We start from the raw sequence: 24,860 nt of genomic DNA, 5'->3' as shown, positions 1-24,860 counted from the left end.
ACAAAATACAACCGTGGTCAATATGATTTATTTCAGTATATGCTCACTGAATCAGTGCCATGATATGACTTCATCTGAACTGAGTGAATTCTTTAATATCTGCTATAAAAAAATAGCCTGTGTTTAACATCAGTACGTCTCTTTCCACGACCTGAAATACAGCTGTAAGGGAAGCAGGGGGTTGCGCTTCTGTAGACTGGGGTGGAACACGTCAAAGTCGACCTTCCTCACTCGTTGCAGGTAGTCCTCCAGAACAACCTGCGGTTTTACGAGACAAAAGAAGCATGCTTTCATCTTCAACATGGCATTTCAGATACATTCAACTCTATATCTGCAGCATACTCATTCTTCTTTGAAGGGAATCACTCTGACAACCAAATAACCTGTTACAGAGAGTGGTGTTTCATAGCAAGGTAAAATGGGACTGTAAAGATGCAAAATCCATTTACTGCTTGGAGTGATTATGGCCCTTGTCAAACTCTGCCAGGAAAAGTAAAAATAAAGGCATTTTCTGTACTCCATGTACCCTCCAGGTCCAAGGACCCCACAAAACAGGCTGATTCAAATAAAGAAGAAAGCTCTGCACACTGTGGCACTATAGACTTCCCCTGAGGAAGGTCCCTGTGATCAAAACGTTACCCTTACAAAAGAGAAAATAAAAAATCCTCTTGAAGCCACACTGCGCAGACCTTTCTCCTTCTTTAACCTACAGTTTTTCTGGCATCTGACATCCACCTGTTTGGTGGGCATACTTTTTCCTTCCCTATAACGGGGGCTACATTGGGCACATAACTGAATCCTTCCGTTCGTGACGCGGATGCTGCAGCACTTAGCTTCCACTACAATCAATGGAAGTAGCTACACCAGACGTGATAGCAGCGTGTACGTTCGAAAAGATTAGACCAGTCTTCTAAATTGTTTTTACGTGTAGCGAACGGAACGCTACAGTTACGCACCTGGTGTAGCCCCCCTGTAAGCCTAACGCTCAATGGCGACGTGAGTGGTTAGGAAGGCTGTGACAAGCAGTCACAGCCTTCCTAACAAGACACAAGACAAGCAGTTTTAACATAACTATCTTTGGTAACACTTTACTTGAAGGTATCTACATAAGAGTGACATGACACTGTTATAAACACATGACGCTGTCATGACACATGAACCCTAACCATAACCTGTCATGACGAAAACCGAATGACACTTAATGACAAACAACGTTTATGACTTGTTTATAATGTTTATGACACGTTCACGACATAAACTCTTATGTAGATACCTTCAAGTAAAGTGTAACCCTATCTTTTAACCCTGTAAGACATGTGTGTTAAGGTTCAGATTGATGTGAGGCAAAAAAAACATCTGAATGGAATCCTATGAAGAAGAAGAGGAAGGGAAAAAAGAACTGCTCAAGTGGCGTGAGAGGTGAGAGAGAGGTGATCAGTGTGGAGTAAACACTCACAGTTTGCAGGAAGGCGGCCGAGGCAGCAGCTGGAACACTCTTGCTGAATGATCTGGCCTGGGAGTCAAAAAAATCAATACACAGGTTTAATGGTTAAGACATGAATGAGGGAGCTCGCTCAGTGACACAGGAAGAGGAGGTTTGCTAGTGCAGCGTGGGTGGATATCAAGAACACAACTATGATTAGGGAGCAACAGCAACAAAAGTCACACACAGAGGTTTCTCAAACAGCAGTAAACCTTGGCAGGCTTCTATTTACCAGGGGTTGAGATGGAAGCTGTTTCCAGCCAGTCTTTCCAATAACGTAACAGACATTGACCCTCTGGTCCATCCTTCAACTACTCATGTGATCCAACAGAGAATGGGTGTCCATAGAGTCCAATTCTGAGATAAAACAATGGCTTGATTCGAACCATAAGCAACAGGTTGGACTCAACCCGCACTGCCCTCATTTGGTGCCAGCCTTACTTGATAGCATTCCAGCAATGGGGGCTCATTAATGTCCCCGTCTGTGTCTGTATAACATTGAGCTACTGGCACTTGTCTGGCAACAACTAATTCTCTGTGATTAACTAAATGATTGTCTTTCAAAAAATGTGAAACGAGACACGCATGCTGTAATACTTACTTTACAGGAACAATATGAATAATACAATGCCATGAATGTAATTACTAGTGAGTGGCAATGCAAAATGTTAACTGGTATCAAAGTCTGTTCTGACACTGTGAACATTTGCACTCTGTTGAATATCTGGGTAGGAAATTATTATGTATGTATGTGTGTGTGTCTGTGTGTGTGTGTGTGTGTGTGTGTGTGTGTGTGTGTGTGTACTTACATGCTGTAGATGCACATGAGCTTGACTGGCGATGTCATAAACCACATCCCTGACATTCTGCTCCCGGCTCCCGCGGATGAAGTCTTCTTGAGATACTCCGTGCTGAGCACAAAAGATGAGCATAAACCGGCATCTCCAGCACATCGACAGTAAACATCATCTGCCACTATTCCAGACTCAATCTCCTTTCCACAACCAGAAATGAGGCCAAGGCACCGTTTGTGTTCAATACACGCTCCTCCACACACATTCACACAAAAACATTTTGTCACTCGATTCTTTGTCTTTGCATGTTTGTGCCACCAACTTGTTTGAGCCATCTTTAAATCAACTGAAATATCCATTAAACAGTTACATGTTCATGCTTTCTTCAAAGTTGATTGTCTGCAGGGATCAACCAGTACTTCTCTGTATCATTAGGAAGACTACAAAAGCATTTTGCAAGACTGTGATGGTGCTTCATTAAAAAAAAATCTCTATTAATTGACTTTCAGCACAATCCGCTGGTTTCTGTTGAAAGCCACACAAAAGCTCTGATAGCTACGCCACCCTACATTTACACATATTGCTTGTGGTTAAAAACTCAATCCCCTTAACCTTCCAAATAGCTACAGATTCTCAAAAATGTGCGAGGTGAACAATGGCTTTCATTTTCCAAAATAGCCCCAGAGAATAATTGCAGAGAAGCTTGTCTTGATTGATCTGGAGGAGCGCTTATTTTATTCTTTTAAGAGTGGTGTCTCACAGGGTCGCCTGCTATTGATGTAAAATTAGACTTCTTGGCCCAGGGACAGCCTGGGGTGTGTTTACAAATCAAGAAACATATTGACGAGAGTGTCTGGGTAAATAATATTGACATACCAGACACTGCCCAAGGGATTTCTCACTATTCATGGATATCTCAAACAACAGAAAACTGAGAATACTGTTAACTGTCTGTTTTAGAAGAAACCTGTACAACAACAACAAAAACAACAACAACAAACAACAACAACAACAACAACAACAAACAACATATTCCAGGAGGACAAAAACCCAAAACGTAGTGTTTTTGCTGTTATAAAACCATTTGACAAAAAATGTCTAAAAAAAAAATGTCTAAAATTATATAACATGCAGAGCAATTACGACTAATACAAAGAAACTGGAATTAGTCACGTCATTGCTCTGATGCACCTTTTGAAGTTGTTGCTGTACTTGTCAGAGCCTTGTCATTCTTACACATTTAGCAGAGTCCCAGAAAGACTGTGGGGGAACACTCAGAACTGACCTCTACATAAAACTGACAGGAAATGAGCGGGCAATTAATAGTCCAACACGCATAGACACAATGTTACAACAGTGCCCCCTGCTGTTAAATAGCTGCCTGACACCTAACCAATTATCTTTCACATGGCATGGCCAACCAGCAGTGATGATTGCTTACTCTGTGGGTAATAGAACATCTCTCTCTAATTTTTAACCCATCAGAGATCATGACCCTCCAGACAAATGCACAGGTCTCTGGCTCAGGCAATGACAGGTTTATGCATTTAGGTTGACAGATGGTGTGAACTAAAAGCAGTGGTTTTGGCTTAATTCCTGCACACTGGTAGGCTGTAAAAATCCATACACGATGTGAATAGAGTCTGGTGACTAGATTGGGAAGCGTTTGCAACACTTGCATCACAACGGGCTCTAACTTTGAAATCATTGGTCCAGCTTTACAATCACATTGATCATAGATTCCTAACATTACTCCCTACTTTGCCTAAACTTCACAAACTGACAATAAACAGCATCAACAGTCAAGAAACAATGTATGTGGGTCTACCTTTACTGTAAATAAACAACTGCATTTTTGTTATGTTTGCAGGTGTTCGTGCTTGCGTTTATCACAATAAGTTTCGGTTTCGTCTTACCCTCTCGTCGCTGATTGACATTGTCCTTGTCTGAGGGAAACGGTTATGAACTATGCTGTTCGAGACTAGATCTTCCTGAAAGAAGATCTAGGTGGGCGGGGCCAGGCTAGCGCATGGCCTCCTACCCACACACTATCTCTATTTGTACTACCGTCACCATATAGTTCTCTCCTACTCTACTCTGCCTCTATTTAAACCTATGGTGCAATCAGTGTGTGTGTGTGTGTGTGTGTGTGCGCATGCATGCGTGTGACACAGCTGTATGCTGGGAGGATGAGTGCATGAAGATCAGCAGGTCAGGCAGCCTGCCTCCTCCTGCTGCTGTGGTTCCTCCGCTCCCTTCCCATTGCAAAACTGTAATAGCCTAGCCCCACTGACACCATTAACACCAGGGCCAGCAGCTCACTTCTCCGATAGAAAAGGCACTGATGTAACCCATGAGCTGATGTAACCCATGGCTTTGCAGTTTATTCCCATTAAATCAATCTCATTTTTAAGGCAAGTCACCATCTGTGCAATAAAAGCTTTTAATTAATAAACATGGCTCATATGACCTGATAGCAATTTTCACATAGTCACTACTCACTACATATGCTACTGTTTGTTGTTGAATATGAATGTTTCACCCACTAGCATGCAGATGTCCATAGGGAGGTAGACCCTTCTCCGGCGGCTGTTGTATGGTGTCGCTCTCAGGCACGTGACGATGCCATGTGCCTTGCCAATGTGGCTAGCTGCATGGTCCGCATGTACATCTTTTATCCCTGAATAGAGTGGTAAAGAGTGCATTATACAGCGTTAACACACGACAGCCGAAATGTACTGGGATTGTTGAAAAACATGCCACAAATAAAATAAAAATAATTAAAACACACATGACTGTTTGAACAAATCCAAAACCTTCAGATAGATGATGGCCTGAGAAGTTGATCTGGACAGACATAATTGTTTTTTTGAACTTGAAGGAAGAAACGGTTTCCCTTTCATTTGTTCTCTTTTTTGGAGGAGAAACACTTTGACTATCAACTCCTCCAAAAAAACAACAACAAAGTAACCATCAGATATTTCCCCTCCACTCTCTGAATTGCCACTGCCTTTCATCATCATCATCATCATCATCATCATCATCATCTCAGATTCGATTTAAGAAAATCCAGCCTGGCCGCACCCCGCCTTGTATCTCCACTCATTTTCATTTCACTGATACTAGTTTAGCTCCTCTTTATGCGTTTACGTTTCCCTCAGCCATCAGGATGAAAGGCCAACCAGCGACGACGGGATGACGTCTGTTTAGAGTTACATGAAATTCTTGCCAAAAGGTTTAATAATGGACAACAATTGTTTTAAACAGAGAACACAGAGAGTAATACTGCCAAGCTAATAAAATCCAAGCAAACACTGTACATGTCCCTAGTGAGGTCATAGTTTACTCTGTGCCTCTCCATTAGATAACATTAGTTCACTTCATGCATGATTCATGAATGAACATGGACAAAGCGTGATCTTTACAATTAAGGAAGCACATTTCATTTCATGTCATTATCACAACATTTCATCACATAGCCTAGCAAAAAATAGACTTCACGAAATTTCACTTTTGCTTTGAGGTTTGTTTATAAAGAGTCAAGACGTGCTTGAGGAGTGTACAGTAGATCCATAATTTAAAAACTCACTGTTGAGATTCAATGGCAGCTGCTTCTCATAATATCAATGTATCTATGCTAATGAAGCTGTCGACTGACACCTGCAGTTTCGAATACAGTAGAGAGACTGGGATAACAATACCAGCCTCTATTACAAACAAATCAAGAGACCGGCAAATATAAACGCTGCTCGACAATAGTCCAGACGTCTGTGCAAATGTATGGATGACTTCGGTCAAATTGGAAAGAAATGGACAGATTTGAACGAAGTAGGCTCTGGGATTATGACTTCACGTCAAGGTAAAACTGAAGATGCACAGTCGGTAAGCTCCAATTTCCAAAGTGGGTGATTATAACAGGGTTTTCACTATTTAACAATGTAGCCTCATGGATAAGGTAATGTCGGGAAATATGCCACTGTGTAACGCTGTAATAGGGGAAAACATGAAGCTGTATCAGCATATTAAGCACCAAATTTGATACTGTAATATTCATTTGTAACGTTCTGTGTAACCTATATGTATTTAGAACTAGGCCTACTGCCGACATTGAGCAATATGCTGTTTTATGCTGTAGTGGCGCTCGACCTTAATACAGCCCTCCGGAGCGCATAGCTGGAAAGGTGCTTGCAGAATGCGCGCAAGAGTTGTATACATAAGAAACGCCCAGATTTTGGGGTTGCTCCTCCCAAGACACGTAACTCCCTCTATCCTGCGTAAATTACAGATTTAAGCGAAGGGGAGAAATCCCCTTCGCTTAAATCGCGTTCTGAGTAAAATGCACGTAGTTAGGCGCTTTTTTTTTACTTATGCACCCTTACGCACATGGGAGAATTCCCCCCTTGTGCATTTCGTTTAACTTTACTTTCAATAGTTTGAAATTTACTACAATGTGGACAAATGTTCAGAGAAACTGGGACTGTGTTTTTGTCATCACTTTAAAAGTCAAAGAGCACTTTTGTTTTGGACAATAACAACTACATATTTGATGTAAAGGTCTACCCTTGAGGGTGTTCGGAGACAACTGAACTGTGACACATAAGGTCTGAAAAGGCTCACAAGTAATTAAATAATCAGTGTGTGGACTGCCAGCTCACCTATGGTCTCCAGTAGAAGGTAAAGCAGTGAGGACTGGGTGTTCTCAGAGTAAGCCTCCAGCTCTTGAAGGTTCCTGTAAGCCCTGTCTTCTAGGTCTTTCTCCTGTGAACACCAAACAAGCACATAATAGTATGTCCAGTGCTGAGAAAACATGTTTGGTAAAGAATAAAGTGATGTAGGGTGAAATAGCTGAAAACATGTCATGGACTAGTGAGTTTTTCGTACTCTTTCAGATATGATTCTCAACAACCACCTTTTGGTCAGCGTATGTGTACGGGCAGCCTGTAAATATAAGCAGAATGAATGGTTTTGTGCCATATTATGTCAAACAAAATGGCATTTCAAGAAAAGCCAAAGAGATAACAAAAGAGGTTGCGCCAACCTTCCATAGTTCAGTGCTAATCGGTTGGAGTGGGGGGTCATCCCTGTATATTTCTTCCACTGCTGTTCTCCAGAATTGCATACGCATTAAACCAATAGTTTTCTGAGAAACTGAATCCTTCACCTAAAACAGGAAACAACCCACCGAGGTTAACACCTCCAACACAGCAGCATCCTCTCCCAAATACAAGCAAACATGACCAGCATGCAACTGCAAACAGCGGGAACACTTTGAGCGACATGACAAGTTATTTTACGACTTGTTTCTGTTGCTTTTTAATTTGCTTAAGTTGGAATACCTGCCTGTGCCAGTTCTACATTAAAAGCCCTCAGGGCCAAGGCGGATCGGCGCGCGGCTTCAGGTAAGAGTAGTGCAGACAGAAATCCGTCATAGTCCCGCGACCTAACAAATAATAGGACAGCTGAATAAACGGACCACTGAACCTCAGGACCATGGAATGAATCATAGTTAAAATGTTACATAAGAGAGGTTACACATGTGTTTACACTTAACTCTTGTAAGGTGTTCATATCTTTGTTACACAGCCAATGTTCCCGGGTCTGGTGGACCAACCACATTAATAGGCTTTAAAATCAATACAGCCATAGGGCAATTCCACGGAAAATTGACTTTTTGTCACATCCATAACGCCAGTGAAATGCCTTGGCATTTGTATGATGTGAATGATAACATTCATTTTTTGTGCATTTTTTCTGATGTACATTCTTCAGCCAAAAATAGCAAATGCTCAAAATTCATGTAATCATGCACATCATACCATACCATCACATTGTATTGCCGTTATGGATGTTATGACAGCACCTACAATTATTACACTCGTGTCCAGTAGACCCAAACACCTCATATGTGTGTGTGTGTGTGTGTATGTTGGGGGGGGGGGGCGGGGTTCTTCACAGAAAATGAGCCAAGGCCAATGAGTTTGAGTTAGAAGAAATAAATAGCATAATTTTTCTATAAAAGATAAAAGTTTTTAACATTGAAAACGGGTCCCACACAGACCCGAACACCTACAGTGAGTAGCCTACCCACAACGGTAAGAGTAAGAAGAGCCATCGGTAAACAACCTTCAGCTGTCAAGCGTTGGCTATTTCTTAAGTTTACGTTAGTAAGCTAATGTAAACATATTTCACATCATACATGCATGCATGTGTCATGAACCTGAAGCAAGCTCCGGGCCATAGCTATTCTAGTTACCTTACAAGATCAATGCAGTATTTTTCGTTGTGTTGATTACTTGAGTTTGTTGATGCTCTCAAACACTTCACTTCTGTCGGTCTTTGTATGCAAATAAAATATGGTAATATCTTATTATGAAGGCAGGATTTGGTGGAGAGCAGCCCATGTTTAACGCTCATGGATGCCATGTTGACAAGCCGCATACCCTTCAACTTTCACCTTTTCCCTTGTGTTACACACTTATCACTCCGACACCACAAAAGTGTTCCGCCTAGTATATTTCTGGTAACATTATGGCAACATTGTGTTAGTTTAGGACCATTCTAAAAATTGAATGCATGTTGCATGTTCTATCTAAATTACTTTTTCGTGCGAAATTAATTTTGCATGGGGTGAAGTCGCGTAGTAGTTAACGTAGCTGACGTTGAAGCCAACGTTACTTTCCTACTCATCATCGTAGAATATTTTTTTGGCTAGTCTGGGGCATCATGTGATAGACCCGGATAAGCAAACACGAATGCTTCTAACATGATGAACGTTTAGGTTGTGTGATATCTCGCTAGGACGAAGTTTAATTCGTGGTCTCTATCTTATGGCAATATTATTAAACTGTATGTACTGTTATGTATGGTTTTCTCTCCTATTATGCGCTGTAGGGTCAACGGAAGGTGTGAATACACGGTAAGATCAATGAACTGTTAACTAAAGGAAACTTTTCTTGCTATACAACCAAGGGCAGTATTAACGTTAATCTCAAATGAATCTCATTTAGACAGACTTACATGAGCTTGGAGAGTTAGTTTGGGAACGATATGAGAAGTGTGAACGTTAGTTAAGATGTCCAATTAAAGATTACATTAGCTGAGTCGTTTACATTTTTCAAAATTAAATGTTTGGTAACGTTGTCCTGTTGCATGTGGTCTCGTCATCAGGCGCAAACGAAACGACTTGCCTATTAGTTTTAGTTCCGTGAGTCAGCCAACCAACAGTCTTTCACTGCCTTTGTTTTGAGAAGATTGCAGTGATTTGTAGTCTAATCAATGCATTTTGGTGCAGGTAGACAGAAGCTCAATTTTATGAATGCGTTGTAAGTGACAGTTGTCATTGATTGTGAAACAGTATTCGACAGGACTGAACCAACTAGGCTACTAGACCACAAGAGGGTAGTGTTGACCAACATACATAAGGAACGGGAGTGGGGGAGTGCATGTCTACTCTGCTCAAGAAATAGGCAAAGCATAGGGGTTGGGGAACCTTGACACTGGGTGCCCACGTTGAAGGATGTGTACAATATGGTCATATGACACCAGGGTTAAACGCGTCAGGCCTTGCATAACAGTTACACAATCGTTGACCCCATGTGAGATACTTCACCTGGTGGGTTGTTTTTCATGTGTTGTATTTGTTCTCTGCAATAAAATGTTGACTAAAAAGAGGAATAAAAAAACATCTTTTTTTTGCCTTAATTAAAAAAAAATGATGAAAAATCCAACCTTGTAAGGACACCAATTTTCTTTGTGAAAATCATGTATCGTAAATAAATAAATGTTATTCCTTAAAATACAGGTATGCATCCTTATAAAGTTCTCTTGGCCTTTGGAATTAAAATACCCCCACCCTTCACCATACCTAGAGATTGGCATGGTTTTATTTCAGTTAACCTAATAGCTGGTTTGATTTGCATTGAGAGATGATCTTATGGAAAGTAGCCCATGCCAATCTCTAGGTATGTGATTATGTGGGGCTATGTTAATTATTTTAATTCCAAAAGTCAAGGGAACTTTATCAGAATGCATAGTATCCTGGATCCATGAAATAACTGGACTTTAAAAATAAAAATCTGCCTGCTTCTAGGGGAATTTAACATAGGGAGTTCTTTACTTATGCCCCCTGTATTTTAAGGAATAACATTTATTTATTTACGATACATGATTCATTCATAAAGAAAATTGGTGTCCTTAAAGGTTGGATTTTTCCTAATTTCTTTAATTAAGGTATTAAGATCAATTTCCAAAAGATGATTTGTATTCCTCTTTTTAGTCAGCTTTAGCATGGGGGTCTTAACTTATGCACAGCAATGTATATCAGCTTTCAGTACAATGTCAACTTTACAGCTAATTTCTCCAGAAAGTGTTCCAAGTCATTACCTATTGTCTGTCTCTATTATTACCTACTGTGAGATGTTAGCCATGAGTTTATTAATTTCCCATAATCTCTACAGATATTCTCTAGGCGATGACCTTCTATTACCCTACCCCACTGGGTCCCAGCATGGCTCTCCCCATTCCCACCGGCACGTGAGAGACTGCCAGCCTGTTGTCCATGGTAACGTCACCCACGAGACCTGGCCTGCCCACAACCGCAGTGTATCCCCTGTGGCTGAGTCCAGGGTGTTTGTGTCAGCCATATCCTCCAGGTGGGTGAGCGGTCACATCACTGTGGTCAGCGACCCCCTGAGGACCATGTCCGTGTTGGAGCCCGGGGGCCAGGGGGGCTGCCAGCAGCGCCGGAGGACACAGGTGTCAGAGACAGCCAGACCGAAGAAGTGCCTGTACGCGCAGAACGGAGGTTTCTTTGACACGAAAAATTTCTCTTGTCTGGGAAACGTGGTGAGCGATGGAGAAATGGTGCAGGACAGTCGAGGAGTGCAGAACGCTCAGTTTGGGATCAGGAAGGATGGCACACTGGTCTTTGGGTGAGACACACATTCACTTCAGTGAACTCGGGGAAGTTAGAAGTTTAAGTTACTGTATAAGTATAAAAAATGGCAAACCGGCTCAATTTCCATGCCTCATACTTACCACAAACAATGGTCAATTTGGCTTCGTGCTGCTGTAGGGAGTAGTTGGCTATTACTGGTGTTGTTCAAGGACACTTAAAGGTGCAGTCAGCGATCATACCTGATTTCAAGCCCATACCATTTTTGTCACTTTCAGCAATAATCTCCTCATGATCTGCTAGCTGCACATTTCGTGAGTACACTGTAAAAAAAACTGGTCTCTGTAGGCAGCCCAGGCTCTTAAAAGTGGAAACAAAGTAGGGGCAGCCTGTCCTCCTAACAAAAATGACACCCTATGCCTAGTTTCTCTGGGAATACTGAAGGTAGGAGTGAGCTACCTCTGTGGTGTGTTTCGTTTGGTCATTGGTTAAAATATAATGTACATTGTTTTGGACAAAAGTGTCTGTTAATAATTTTGAATACAAACGTAAACATAAACAAACACGACTTCCTGCGCAATCACTGACTGCATCTTTAAGCATACATCCAGAAAAAGCCAGAGCTGACGGTCATTAGGTTCTCTGATGTTGGTTATACCTTTTTTTACAGTTTCTAGAATGAAATATAAATATAAATTGCTGACTGAAATTAGAAATAGACTTTCTTTTCTTTGGGTGTGACATGGTTTATTCCTGTCCCCACATTCAGTCATTGTTGTGGAGGTCCAGTCCGTTGCTACATGGGAATTAGAGTAGAAGCTGTATTCAGGAACTGTGTAGAAACTGTGGGAACTAAGAACCTCGGGAGATCTCTGACCTCACATGAACCTCATGATATTTTCATGTTCTGCGAAAAAAGGCGGCATCCTTCAGAGAGAGAAAGCTATTTTGAAGCAGTTTTTTCTTTGTGGTTCTGGGACAAAGCGTGCTTGTTTATGCTGACGTTTATGAACTCCTCTGCGTGGTGTAAATCCATAGTTGCTCCAAAGCCACCCCAAATAGCATGTCAGATGATTGAATTGAACAGTCACAGTTGTATAGTGTGAATGTTGCTCAGGATGTCATGTGAGGAGGGGAATTTAAGTATTTAAGGTCTGTTTGATCTAAACAGTAGATATGAAACACAATCTTTTACTCCACAACAGCAGCAGCACCTAAACACTATTGCGTAATGTGTCTGTTGTTCCCTGGAAAAACAGGCAACACAAACGGCACTTGGTGTCCATTTAAGTTAGACAAGCTGTCAACCAGTAAATGTTATGGGCCAGCTTGGAATGTTTTCTGCACGGGAAGGTGAAAACAAAACAAAAAAAAACATTCAGGAAGTACCAGAATCGATAACAAACTCAATAAAATTATAAAGTCAGCTACCTGGAACAGAGAGTAGAGCCGGCGTTGGGCAATTGACACCTAAGCTGACCTTCTGTCAGTGGGTTAATGTTGCAGTGGGCTAGGTCCATTGAGAGATCTACAGCCAATTGTTATCTACCCCTTTTAAAGCAATCTCTGTGGTTATGCAAGATGTTTTGCCCGTCTTTCCTGTGAGTGGGATTGCTTAAAAAAACAGAAATGTTCTTTTTTGTAGTTGCCAAATGTCTCTGGTCAAGCCTGTGTTGTAAAATGTGTTTTGGACATCACTGTTGTTTGGTCTAAACATAATGTCTAAACATACATTTTGTATTAATGCTTTTTAATATGACTTTTTCAGCCATTTCTAACATGTGTCTTACTGAATAAATTTCTTTTCCAAAGAAAATGTGGCATTCTATTACTGGATGTTTTTCCCTTGCTCTGTGGCCTAACATGTAGCTCTGGGCCCTAACATGTAGGTCTAGGGCCTAACATGTAATTGATCCCAAGTGTTATCACATGACTGCCAGCTCTCTGGGAATTAGTGCACACTGAGTTACTGTACTTCCACAAGCACATCAGTGTGTTTATGATCCATGAGCATGTGCGTGTCCTCCTGATGGTTCTCTGGGGGCAGCCATGGCCTACTGGTTACTTGTAACCGGTTCGAAACCCGACCATAGGCCACGGCTGAAGTGAGCAAGGCACCTAACCCCTCACTGCTCCCCGAGCACCGCTGTTGTAGCAGGCAGCTCACTGCGCCGGGATTAGGGTGTGCTTCACCTCACTGTGTGTTCACTGTGTGCTGAGTGTGTTTCACTAATTCACGGATTGGGATAAATGCAGAGACCAAATTTCCCTACGGGATCAAAACAGTATATATACTTATACTTATACTGATGGTTCTCTGTGCTCCCTGGCCGTAGGTACCTGTCTGAGGAGGACGTACTGGAGCGAGAGAACCCGTTTGTGCAGCTGCTCTCCGGGGTGGTGTGGCTGCTCAGGAACGGGGAGGTGTACATCAATGAGAGCATGAAGGCCGAGTGCAGCAAGTCCCAGCAGACAGGTACTTTCATATCCTTTGTATTAGCCGCATCATGTATAAACGGCATGACAGTGTTTTGTGCAAATAAAAAAAAAATATGTAATGACCTTATTTATTAACCTCATATCTGAAGAAATGTTGCAAGTTGGTTAATAGACAGGAAGTGATGGTAAAGCTGGGGAGGAGTAGAGTTCAGTTCAGTTCAGATAACTTTATTAATTCGGTTTACAGCCAATCCATCCATTAACGGTTAAAAAGTGCATTAGCATACAATGTATGCACTGTGAAAAATAATAAATAGACAAATAAGTAAGTAAGTACGAGCTGTTATTTTTAAAAATGGAGAGCGTAGAATAGAGGCATAGTTTGGTTGGCATGGTGTTGACAGTGGGCAGGGCCATTAGCAGAATTTGACAGCTGTACAAGTTTGGCCCTGTTGAGGAGTAAAGACTTGTCTGAAACGGTAAAATAGTTTAAAAGGTTTAATTGCGTTTTTGTGGGAAACTGAGACATTTCTGTGGTTTCCGTGAAGACAACTTTCAGTTGCCCCTCTAGACAAATCTGTAATTTTGTTTATGAAAGATAGTGGCAAAATGATTACATGAGGGTATCCTTACAAAAACATAGGGCCTCTACGCAAATGAGTGTCCAACTTTTGATTTCAAAGCAAATTCCTTCATATTTTGAAGCAATCACAGACTCATTAAACTTTGGTCAGAGCCAGTTTATAGTTTTTGAACTGTTTAAATAACATTTCAGTGGTGACACAAATATGATATTTGAAGACTTATTCAGGGCTCCAGACTAACTTTTTGCACTGGTTGCACTGGTGCGCCTAACTTTTTTTCTTATGTGCACCAGCACAAAAGTTAGGTGCACCCAAATTTTCAACCACATCGCATTTAACACCGCAGCAGGTTCACTTTTCTTCCTTAGTTACTGTCCTATATAGGTTGTCCTATGACTTATGATTTACAATTCTACAAGAAAAGTAACTTAATGAAGAGTTGGTGCTTTAAGTGCTTCACTGAGCTGAAATTTAAACTTAAAACATCTCAAGATTAATTAAATAAAAATAACAGTGAGTAAATTAACAGTGCACGTCTTTTAAGGGCTTCAAACTGCACATCTCATGGCTCAATGTCTTACATACTATCCTTCATGATCTTTAGGCCTTGGCTAAACCAGCTCGCCATGCTAGCATCTTCCATAGAAATGTATTTGAGTACCATTTAAAAAGATGTTCCAAGTAGCCTGGGGGATTTTTATGTGATTTTGCAATGATTATTGCAATAATCATTTGACAGCCCCACAATGCAATTTACTTTTTAATTTTAGTATTTTTACATTTTCAATAAGAACATCACTATGGTTAATGCAGTAACAAAATGGTAGGCCTATTATTATAGGCTATTGCAACGACTTACCATGCTCGATCTAAATGTGTCCATTCAATTCACCGCACACAATGACCACAGTTATACATGCAGGGAATATTCGGCTTTAATGTAGCAGCGATATTCGGGTTTGGGCCAAATACCGATTAAATTGATTGATGCCATCAGAATGAGTTTACACAACTTGCGCAAAACGAATATTGCTGTTGAAAACCGGTTACTCCCTGCATGTAACTGCGGGTCAATGACGCACTCCTTTTCGGCGATATCTGTATCTCTGTCGTTCAGGAAGGCCTTGTATGCATTGTTCGCAATTTTAAGACGTCTTTTCATCTGTAATGACTCCTATACATTTGGCGCAAGTGGCATTCTTGTACATCGGGTTTACGTTCAAACTATTTTTCTGGTGAATAATTATTTCGGACTGAACTTGGTGAAGGGAAGTTTCAATAGGCCTATCGTAGGCAACGATAAACTTGATCATCATCTCGGGCTCGTCTGAACGGTTTGCTGCTGCCAGCCGCCGAAAGGCAGTGGGGAGAGGAGACATTTATCTCGGCCTATGTGACCACACTGTAATGCAACTTCATCCACTCTGTTTATCTGACGGGTCTCTGACCTCTCTCTCTCTCTCTCTGCAGCGCACACATTTTCAAATTTACACCAATTTTCACATAGCACATTTTCAAATTTACAGCCAATCAGGGGGGAGGTCCCGCCCTTCACTAGGCCTATCTGTGATTTGTTTAAACCACGAAATTGGCCAAATATGTGTCTGTTATTGAACCAAAGGTAGAGTTTCAATGCGGACACTTCTTCCTCTCTCGATTAGCTGGTCGCACAGGTGCGACCTCCGATTTTTTTTTAGTCGCACTTTTGAAAAATTAGGTCGCATATGCGACCAAATTGGTCGCACTCTGGAGCCCTGTTATTTTTGGCATAAAAGCTGCAAAGTTTTGTACCACTGATGCTTGTCTGTTTCTGATGCCCGTTGTTGTGTGCTCTCGTGTATGTCTTATTCCCTTGTGCATGTATGTGTCTCTGTGCTTGCAGGATCATTTGGGGAGTTTGTGAATGTGCTGTCGGCCAGGACAGCTGTGGGTCACGATACTGAGGGCAGACTCGTCCTCTTCCACATTGACGGCCAGACGAAGACCCGAGGGTGAGAAATGCACAGAAAGAGTAGGGGGTGGGGGCAGGCGCGTGCGGTCCATATGGGCAGGTGGGGCAGCGAACTACCTGAAGCATCCTCCACAAAAAATAGTTCCTCAGCAAATCATGACTCCAAGTCTATTTTTAATAATGTGATCATCACATTAACTATCTATAGTTTCTGTAGGCTTTACAACTATTTTTTGTCTATTGACATCAACTTTTGGATGATGGTGGTGATTCTCGTTGAGTTTAATGTGTCATGCAATGTTGGGGCAGGGCACCTCGACGATCGCATTAAATTAGAAGATAAGTTAACCCTGGTGTCTTCCTTGGATTAGCAGCTGGTAGATTTAATAGCATCCTTGGACAGAGCAAAAACGAGAAGGCAACGGTGTTCAAAGGTATGGCCACATAGTTCTACAACGAGTGGTCAGACATGACACCCAACAGTTATAAAGCCCAACTACTTAAAAAATATTAGATACATTAGTTAGCCAATTAGGCCAGACAGAACACAGAAAACTAGTTTTGTATGCTTCGCTGGTTTAATTTATGGGTTTAACGTGATGAGAATGGTGCAGACTTAATCCAATGATGGCCTTCTACTGACCTACAATTTTAATCCACTTACATTTCTGACCATGACATGATTTAAGCATACAGCAAAGTCCTGTAAAATATGTAATTTTAATGTAGCCCAAAATGATAGGCTATTAAAAAAAAGACAGGGTTTTCTACCCTACCAAAATGTATGGTCACCGCACGCTACTGGGTGGGGGGTGGCTAGAGCAGAGCAGAAGAGGGGGGGGGGAGAGAGAGAAGAAGGAAAGGGTGGGCGAAAGGCAGCAGTACTGCTTCACTATTGATTCCTTGTTCAGCGGGGGTTGGGGGTGTGAGGGAGTGACTTAATGGTCTTTGGGTTTAATGGGGCTTTCTGTAGTCAGTGGGGTGGTAAAGCAGGACGGCCTGACCACACTTCACTACCTGTGTGTGTCACTGTTTCATCGCAGATGCTGAAATACTATTTTTACTGAAATGTTTCTTTTACACTTTCCCTCTACTGACATCAGTTAATAACATTCGGTTAACATTAACCAGAGTTGGGCATTATTGAAACAATATTTAATGATTGTGTGTGTGTGTGTGTGTGTGTGTGTCTGTGTAGAGCCTCGGGAGCCAGAGGCAAAATCTGTGCTGACATGTCCTTACTGACATGTGTTTGTGTGCAGCATGAACCTGTGGGAAGTGGCCAATTTCCTTCAGAGTCAGGGGGTCATCAACGCCATCAACCTGGACGGAGGAGGTTCCGCCACCTATGTGGTCAACGGTTCCCTAGCCAGCTACCCCTCTGACCACTGGTTGGCTATTACATACACAAGCATAAACACACACACACACACACACACACATAATTTACTTCATATTTATCATCTTATCATATTCTATAAATGAATAATGAACAATAACTTCAACATTATATGATAGATAGATGGTTTACATTTTGCTTTAAGAATTTTTTTTTTTTTGCTTTAAGAATTCCTACTAATTAAGCCTTATTAACAATTCCTTTAGATATCTATGGGACATATCTGGGATGTTGTTTGTATGATGCTATGTTGACCTGTGCGTCCTTGCTCTTTTTTCCCCTGCAGTAAGCTGCCCATGTGGCGATGCCCGCGCAACGTCTCCACCGTGCTGTGCATCCACGAGCCCCTGTGCCAGCCCGAGGACTGTAGCGGACACGGGACCTGTGTCCAGGGGCACTGCCAGTGCCACCCAGGGTGGCGAGACCCAGATTGTGCCAGACTAGTGTGCCAGCCCCGCATGCGGTGACCACGGAGTGTGCACAGACGGTGAGTGAGCCCAGCAGGGTCATGGTTGTGGTTGTGCTAATGACCGCTGGTTGGCCTCAGACAGGCTTGTTCATCCCTTCAGCCTTAGGTGCTAATATGCCGCCCCTGAGAAATAGGTCGAGCATTTAACTAGTCAGCAAAATACTGTATGTGTCAGGAAGCTTTTCTAGTGACCGAAGTGCTTACTAAACTCTGTGTGTCCTTGTTTGTTTATGCTTCTTTTCAGTGTTTATGTAAATATAATCTAAGTACCTTTTTCTTCATCTGACCAATAACACTATTAACCAAATTCCATTCCTGATCATATTCAGAGGTTGTAATGTATTCTAGTTCACAGTTTATGTCTGGAGAGATCATACTGTATCTCGTGTCACTCGCCTCTCACTCTTATCACTTTTATCTTGTCGTTTCTCTTCAGGTGGCTGTGCCTGTGATGCCGGCTGGATAGGCTCAAACTGTAGCCAAGGTAAGCGCGCAGGAGTGTCAGGCGCGTTGGCCGTGACTTGCTATCCCATCTATCCCTAGAATGTGAGAAAGGAAAGCACAGTTCCTGTTTGACGGCTGTTAGAGGTAACTTGAGTGCTGAGGTCTGACAGATCGCAGAGGTATCAGTAGCACATGCCTTTGAAAGGCTGCCCTACAGGTTAGTCACGTCATATAAGAGACAGGTCAGAAATGTAGAAACATGACCCCAATGACCTCTCTTCTTCTGAGCACCGTTACCGTCCATTCATCAATCTATTCATCTGTCCATTACTAGATGCTGTGTTCGAAATGTTCACTTGGACACTATGTAGTGAATCAGCCACGTAGCTAACACTCTCTGTCCCTGCCCTCTGCTCCCACTCTAACCCTCTACAGCTGCCCCCCTCCTAACCAAAGGCTGTTTGTCCTCCTCTTTCCCTCCCCCTCTCTCTGCAGTGTGTCCTATGGGTTTCTATGGCGACGGCTGCAATCAAACATGCAGATGTGCAAATGGAGGCACATGCGACCCCGTCCACGGCAGCTGCTCTTGTCTGGCCGGTTTCCATGGTGATCTGTGTGAACAAGGTGTGTGTGTGTGTGTGTGTGTGTGTGTGTGTGCGCGTGCGCGCGCGTGCGTGTGTGTATGTGTCTAGGCTGTCTTCAGGCATGCATCATGATGTTTAAAAAACACACTTGTTTCCCCATACCATGTATGTGAGTGGTGAACCACAGGCTCAGCATTTTGCTCTTTGTACTAAGGCCTCATTATTGTTTTTGTAGATGCCTGTTGTATCACTTCCCTGTTCTATATTAAACCTGAACAGTTTATTCTGTACATGTACTTTGTGCAGTTGACATCACTCAGGGATGTTGGGGAGCGTTGGGCTGTTTACTGCAAACTTTTACAGCCCTAACAGCCTCAGAGATTACAGCTGATGACAGTTGAGGTGCAGAAACCTCACGTGTAAATGGAGAGAGAAAAATAACAAATTAATTGAAATTTTTTTTTTTTTATTTGGTCCTTCTGAGATGGAGTAGACTTGTAAACACTCATCTATTACCTGTTTGCTAAAGACCAACCAAAGATACATTTTGGCATGTTGACAGTAACACATCTCCGTCAGACCATAAATGTTCGTCTGTCTGTCTGTCTCTCTGTCTGTCTGTCTGTCTGCTTCTTTTTTCAGAATGCCCCCTAGGCTTCTACGGACTGAGCTGTCTGATGCCGTGCCAGTGCGCAGACATGTGTCCCTGTGACCCTGCCACAGGAAGCTGCAACGTCACCTTCCACAGAGAGCAAAACCACACCATGCACAGAGGTAGGCTCTGGATTGTGGTGTGTGTGTGTCTGTGTGTGTGTGTGTGTGTGTGTCTGTCTGTCTGTCTGTCTGTCTGTCTGTCGATGTGCTGTGTGTGTGTTTATAAACTTGTTTGCATGCAATGAGGAAGTTTTGTCAGGGTAAATGAAGTCAATGTTTTCCCCCAAGCATAATAAAATAGCTGTTTCTGTTGATGTGCACTGTGTGCAGCTTTTGCTATATAAATGAAATGATGCATCATAGAGGAAAAAGACAACCATCCAAAGTCAAAAATGTAGAACTTTGAAATAGCACTGAAAAGACCCCAGGAGTGGTTTGTAAAGTGTACTTTAGGACAGCAATGATTAATCAATTAGTCGACAATCAAATTAATTGCTATTAATAACTATTTTGATAACCGATTCATTGATTTGTGTCATTTTTAGTAAAATACATTAAAAAAAATCTCTGATTGTAGCCCCTTAAACTTTTTTAAAAAAAATTTCAGCTTTACTCTCTCCTCTATGACCGTGAACTAAATATCTTTAGTGTGTGGACAGAATAAGGCATTTGAAGGCATAATCGTGAGCTTTGGGAAATAACAATAGACATTTTTTCACTATTTTCTGGCATTTCATCGATCAACTAACAACTAATTAGCACACAGTAAACACACAGTGAGGTGAAGCACACACTAATCCCGGCGCAGTGAGCTGCCTACTACAACAACGGCGCTCGGGGAGCAGTGAGGGGTTAGGTGCCTTGCTCAAGGGCACTTCAGCCGTTAGGATAGGCAGGAAATGGCTTTTATTTTATGAATCTTTGACTTTCCATCTCTGGTCCTTATTCACCTCTCTTTCCACCTCTCCCCCTCTCTCTCTCTCCTCACCCTCTCTTCCTCTCTTCTCTCTCTCTCTATCCCTTTCCTCTCTCTCTCTCTCTCTCTCTCTCTCTCTCTCTCAGTGTTTGTTCCTGGTCTGCTTTGTTTCTCTGGTTTTATCTAGCTGTTCATCTTGTGTTGCGGTTCCAGACGTTTAAAGGGATAATTCCCCAAAGAGATGTTTACCATTATCTTCTCTGTCTCAGGCCAGTGGTCAGCCATAAAAGAGGTGCTTGCCAGTACATCAAACAAGCCAAAATGAGCGATATGGCAACAAGCGGGGTCAAATTGTATTTTTCTTTTTTTTTTTTTTACAATAGTTTTGCAGAACTACACTCTTGTCCTATACAACAAGATATGTAACTGTATCTAGAAATATACAACAAAAAAGGAAAAATATGCTCAGACAGTTTCCCCTTTACATTCAGGAAAAATATTTTATTTTCTTTGACTGTGTATTTATTTATTTAGCATTGCAGTGTCAGAGAAATATAAACAAATTCAATGAAATGTATTACAAACATAATCTGAACACAATGTTTGAAATCATCAGTTTTGCATTCACAATTTCACCTCAACTCAGAATTGTAAGGCATGACATTTATCCCAGCTGCTTGTTGTTGTTTTGAAATGGTCATCCATTTCAGTTTGCTGTTGTCTGAGGTTTTCTCGTGGCTTTTCTCTCTCTCTCTCTCTCTCTCTCTCTCTCTCTCTCTCTCTCTCTCTCTCTTTTCTCTCTCTTTCTCCCTCTCTCTCGCAGTCTTCCACTTCCTTTCTTCTTTCCCACTGCAGACATCTGATTCCCTTTGTGTCTTTCTGTGCCATTCCTCCTGTCCCTTCCTTTTCCCTCTTTAAGCCTGTTTAGTATTTTCTACTCTTTTTTGCTTTCACTCTGTTTGTCCGTCCCGTCCCCTCTCTCTCCTTCCTCTGACCTGAGTCTGGCTGCTGTGCTGACACTTGATAGCTCCCCCAGTAAGTAGTCTGTTGGTGTGATAAACAAAGCTGGTGGGGGGGCTCTGGTGGCCCTGATTTGTGTGTGTGTGTGTGTGAGAGTGTGTGTGAGAGCCAGGGCAGCAGAGAAAGAAGACCTTGCAGAATCTCACACAGCCATCACTCCCCACTCAGTTGGCCTTGAATATGCACAGTAAAACCACTCCAGAATGCGCGCACACACAGACATAAGCATACTCCCACGCACATACTCCCATACACACATTCACACTCAGGAACACTTAATTGTCTCCCTGACCTTTCCCAAACTGTAATGGAAATAAAAAGACACTTTTTTTATCCTCCTGTCCTTTCCTTTCCCTTCCTTCTCTCTCCCTCCCTCTCCATTTCTCTCTCTCTCTCTCTCTCTCTCTGCGTTGGTATGGTCACCTTTAGCCCTCTCATGCTGAGCTGATAATGAACCCGGTGGCATCTGTGGCGAGTCCCCAGCTGATTGCTCTGGCTGGACTCTGGCTGCAGTCTGCCCGAGAGCTCAGTGGCCTCGTTGTTATCTGTCTGGCAGCAGGACCGACCTGCCAGTCAGAGATGGCCCACTCCTGTCCTACCAGAGCCCTTGCCACAGATGGAGGGTTTAAAATTAGACCCCCACCCCCCCACCAACCTCCATCCCCATCCAGACTCGTCCCTATTTCCCCACCGTCCACCTTATCCTTCCACCCCCCCAACCCCCGCTTTATCATGGACCTGCCTTGGCCTTTTAAGGGTCCATTTTGGGAATAATCAAAGCAGAAGATTATCCACCGTACAGATACTCATGCATGCATGCATGCACACGTGCATGAAACACACAAACACAAACACACGCACACGCACACACATACACATACACTCACATTGCTGCTGGCCATGTAGCATTTGTTCCACACGTGAATCCCAAGGTGTGTGGTGGCTGAGGGGAAACTCGGGGCTTATCAGGACTGCACTTTGCCTCTGTTTTGCATGCAGGTGGAGAGATGTGTGTCAGTGTGTGACTTCAGTGACCTTTGCAGAACAGGGCTGTGGCTGCTTTTGTATGTATATGTGTGTGTGTGTCTCTCTCTCTCTCTCTCTCTCTCTCTCTCTCTCTCTCTCTCTCTCTCTGTGTGTGTCTGTGTGTGCGCTTGGATGTGCTTGTGTGTGCATGCAAGTTTCCATGTATGTGTCCTTCGCTATAACATTAAATGAAGCTCCCCGGCAGTGACTATTGTTTGTGTGTGTGTGGTGTATGTGTGTGCACGGTACCCGGGGCGAATGTGAATTAAGGGCTTGTGGTAGTTGTGCACTATAAGGCACTTGGGGTGAAGGTGTTGATGTGTCTGAATTACGCTGTGTTATGTGGTTCAGAGTGTGAAAACAAATTTCCCCTGTGGACAAAAAAAGACTATCTATCTCTATCTCTCAATCTCTCCATATCTGTTTATCTATCTATTTATCTATCTAGATAGCGAGCCATATGGTCTTCTGTGTGTGGTCATGTTTTGTTTTGTTCTTCTTGGCAGTTGGCCACTGCCTTGCCGTGGGGCTGTGGAGAGACTGGAAGGAAGAGGAGGACACACACACACCAAAGCCTTACTTTACTGAGTAAGTAGTTTCCCAGTGTACAGACACACACACACACACACACACCCTTACAGCTTCACATTACCTCTCCTCAAATACACAGCACACCCTCACCCTACCTCACCCTGAGCATATACACAAACCATATCGCCTCATCCACCCACACGCACACCAGCAACACACACACACACACACACACACACACAGCCCCTAACCAGTGCCCCAAACCCACTCAGCTGAAGTAACCTTCAACGTCCTCACCGTCTTGTTCCATCTCACTCCTCCTCATACCAACACAGCCTCTTTGGCTGAAGTCACTCCCGTCGTCAATACCTCTCTGGCCTTTACACATTTCTTAACGTCACAGGGCAGCTTTTTGAGCTTTGTTACTCGGCAACCACACAACAAATTCCATGTGTTCTGATTGGATGATCGTGGTAATTTGCTTACTGATGATTAAAGTAGTTTAGAAAAAAAAAAAACCTCCCCAATATAAATGTCCGCAATACTCAGGAACACCGCCAAGCTACATTGCTCAGAAAGTTGCCTTGTTGTGTATCATCAGCTCTCCTCTTGAGTCCTACAACAACAGTGTGAGTTGCACAACAACATGGCTACTTTGTACGTCTGTGGACTTGATAGTGGAAAAGTCCACAGTGGTAATTGTTGTGTTTTGAGTGTTCTGAGTGCTGTGTTTGGACCGAGGAGCACAACACTTTGATTATTGCCATGGGAATATGGCTCCTCCATTGGACTCTGTTTTTATGGTGATTGTGTGACCTTGTAAACAAAGCCGCACAGTGCAAAGCCATGTGTACATTTCTTAGGCACACAGGCAATGCAAACACACATTTACATGCAAATCTTTGGCGGTAACTGTAGCTGCATTCCAGCTCTGGGCCATGTTATATGCAGACAGATTGAGATTAAATTGTATCACTTCCCTGCTATATCACCACCTCCTTCTCTCTCTTTTCTCTCTGTCCCTCATTATCTCCCTCTCTCTCTTCCTCTCTCTTTCTCTCTCTCTCTCTCTCTCTCTCTCTGCAGGCAGACCTGGCTCGCTATAGCCACAGTCTTGGCCTCTCTACTGATGGCGAGTGTGGCCGGTAACCTGATCCAAGCGTGCCGAAAATGTAGCATGCGGCCCAGCCAGGCACGGTACTCTTACACCCCCCTGCAGGAGCTAAACGGGGGCCTGAGCCGGGGAGAGGAGCTGGGCGGAGGTAGGGGCAAGAGAGGAGGGGGAGGGGACTTCCAGCTGGTGGACTCGGATGAGGATTCCTCCTGATGGGAGCCACCAGAGAATGTGCCTGTGTGTTTGTTTCTGTGTGTGGATCTGTGTGTGTGTGTGTGTGTGTGTGTGTGTGTGTGTGTGTGTCTGTGTCTGTGTCTGTGAGAGAGAGAGAGAAAGAAAGAGAGAGACTGCAAGACACAGAGAGTGAAATAATGAGAGAGAAGTTGATGTATAAAATTGTTTCTTTGTGTGCTTGCATCTCTGTGTCTATGTGTCTATACTTGCTGTCCTGTGACTCCACAGAAGTCCCTGCCTTAGCGAGTGCCTCAGAGGGGTTTTTTTTGCACTGAGAGCCCTGCTGTCCACAATCCACACTCATTAGCACTTGCTTCCCATTAGT

The 24,860-nt window shown here is 42.8% G+C and overlaps 2 protein-coding genes across 8 annotated transcripts; one reads left to right on the top strand and one right to left on the bottom strand.

The window, feature by feature from the left end:
- Positions 1-6: 6 nt before the first annotated feature.
- On the bottom strand, positions 7-9,891 carry ndufaf6 (NADH:ubiquinone oxidoreductase complex assembly factor 6). Of its 7 annotated transcripts, none has more exons than XM_048260518.1 (9): positions 9,295-9,891; positions 7,618-7,717; positions 7,316-7,438; positions 7,159-7,215; positions 6,933-7,035; positions 4,824-4,957; positions 2,293-2,394; positions 1,457-1,513; positions 7-258 (listed from the first exon to the last, which is right to left on the bottom strand). In XM_048260518.1, coding segments are annotated over exons 1-9 (807 nt in total). In that variant the 5' UTR covers positions 9,297-9,891; the 3' UTR covers positions 7-129. The 7 variants fall into 7 exon arrangements, with proteins under 7 accessions (XP_048116475.1, XP_048116474.1, XP_048116479.1 ...); XM_048260517.1 differs by lacking the exon at positions 9,295-9,891 and adding an exon at positions 8,531-8,740; XM_048260522.1 differs by lacking the exon at positions 9,295-9,891 and adding an exon at positions 8,536-8,554.
- On the top strand, positions 9,007-24,860 carry nagpa (N-acetylglucosamine-1-phosphodiester alpha-N-acetylglucosaminidase). Its single transcript, XM_048260479.1, is given in 12 exon segments — positions 9,007-9,193; positions 10,734-11,207; positions 13,507-13,646; positions 16,076-16,184; positions 17,407-17,535; positions 17,830-18,001; positions 18,003-18,030; positions 18,449-18,496; positions 18,952-19,080; positions 19,683-19,814; positions 23,163-23,244; positions 24,274-24,860. Coding segments are annotated over 12 exon segments (1,773 nt in total). The 5' UTR covers positions 9,007-9,104; the 3' UTR covers positions 24,515-24,860.

This window comes from Alosa alosa, chromosome 13 (genome assembly GCF_017589495.1).
Source record: "Alosa alosa isolate M-15738 ecotype Scorff River chromosome 13, AALO_Geno_1.1, whole genome shotgun sequence".
NCBI lineage: Eukaryota > Metazoa > Chordata > Actinopteri > Clupeiformes > Clupeidae > Alosa > Alosa alosa.
Note: the sequence above shows the minus strand (reverse complement) of the source record. Positions and strands in the feature narration are given on the sequence as shown.

Bases quoted from the DNA above. Each gene is read 5' to 3' on its own strand.
- ndufaf6 (XM_048260517.1), bottom strand. From the start codon at position 8,715: ATGCGGCTTGTCAACATGGCATCCATGAGCGTTAAACATGGGCTGCTC. The intron at 7,216-7,315 runs GTTGGCGCAACC...TTATATTTACAG, and splicing joins TTAGCACTGAACTATGGAAG to GCTGCCCGTACACATACGCT. The intron at 2,395-4,823 runs GTGGGTGAAACA...TTTTGTGCTCAG, and splicing joins CTATGGACATCTGCATGCTA to CACGGAGTATCTCAAGAAGA.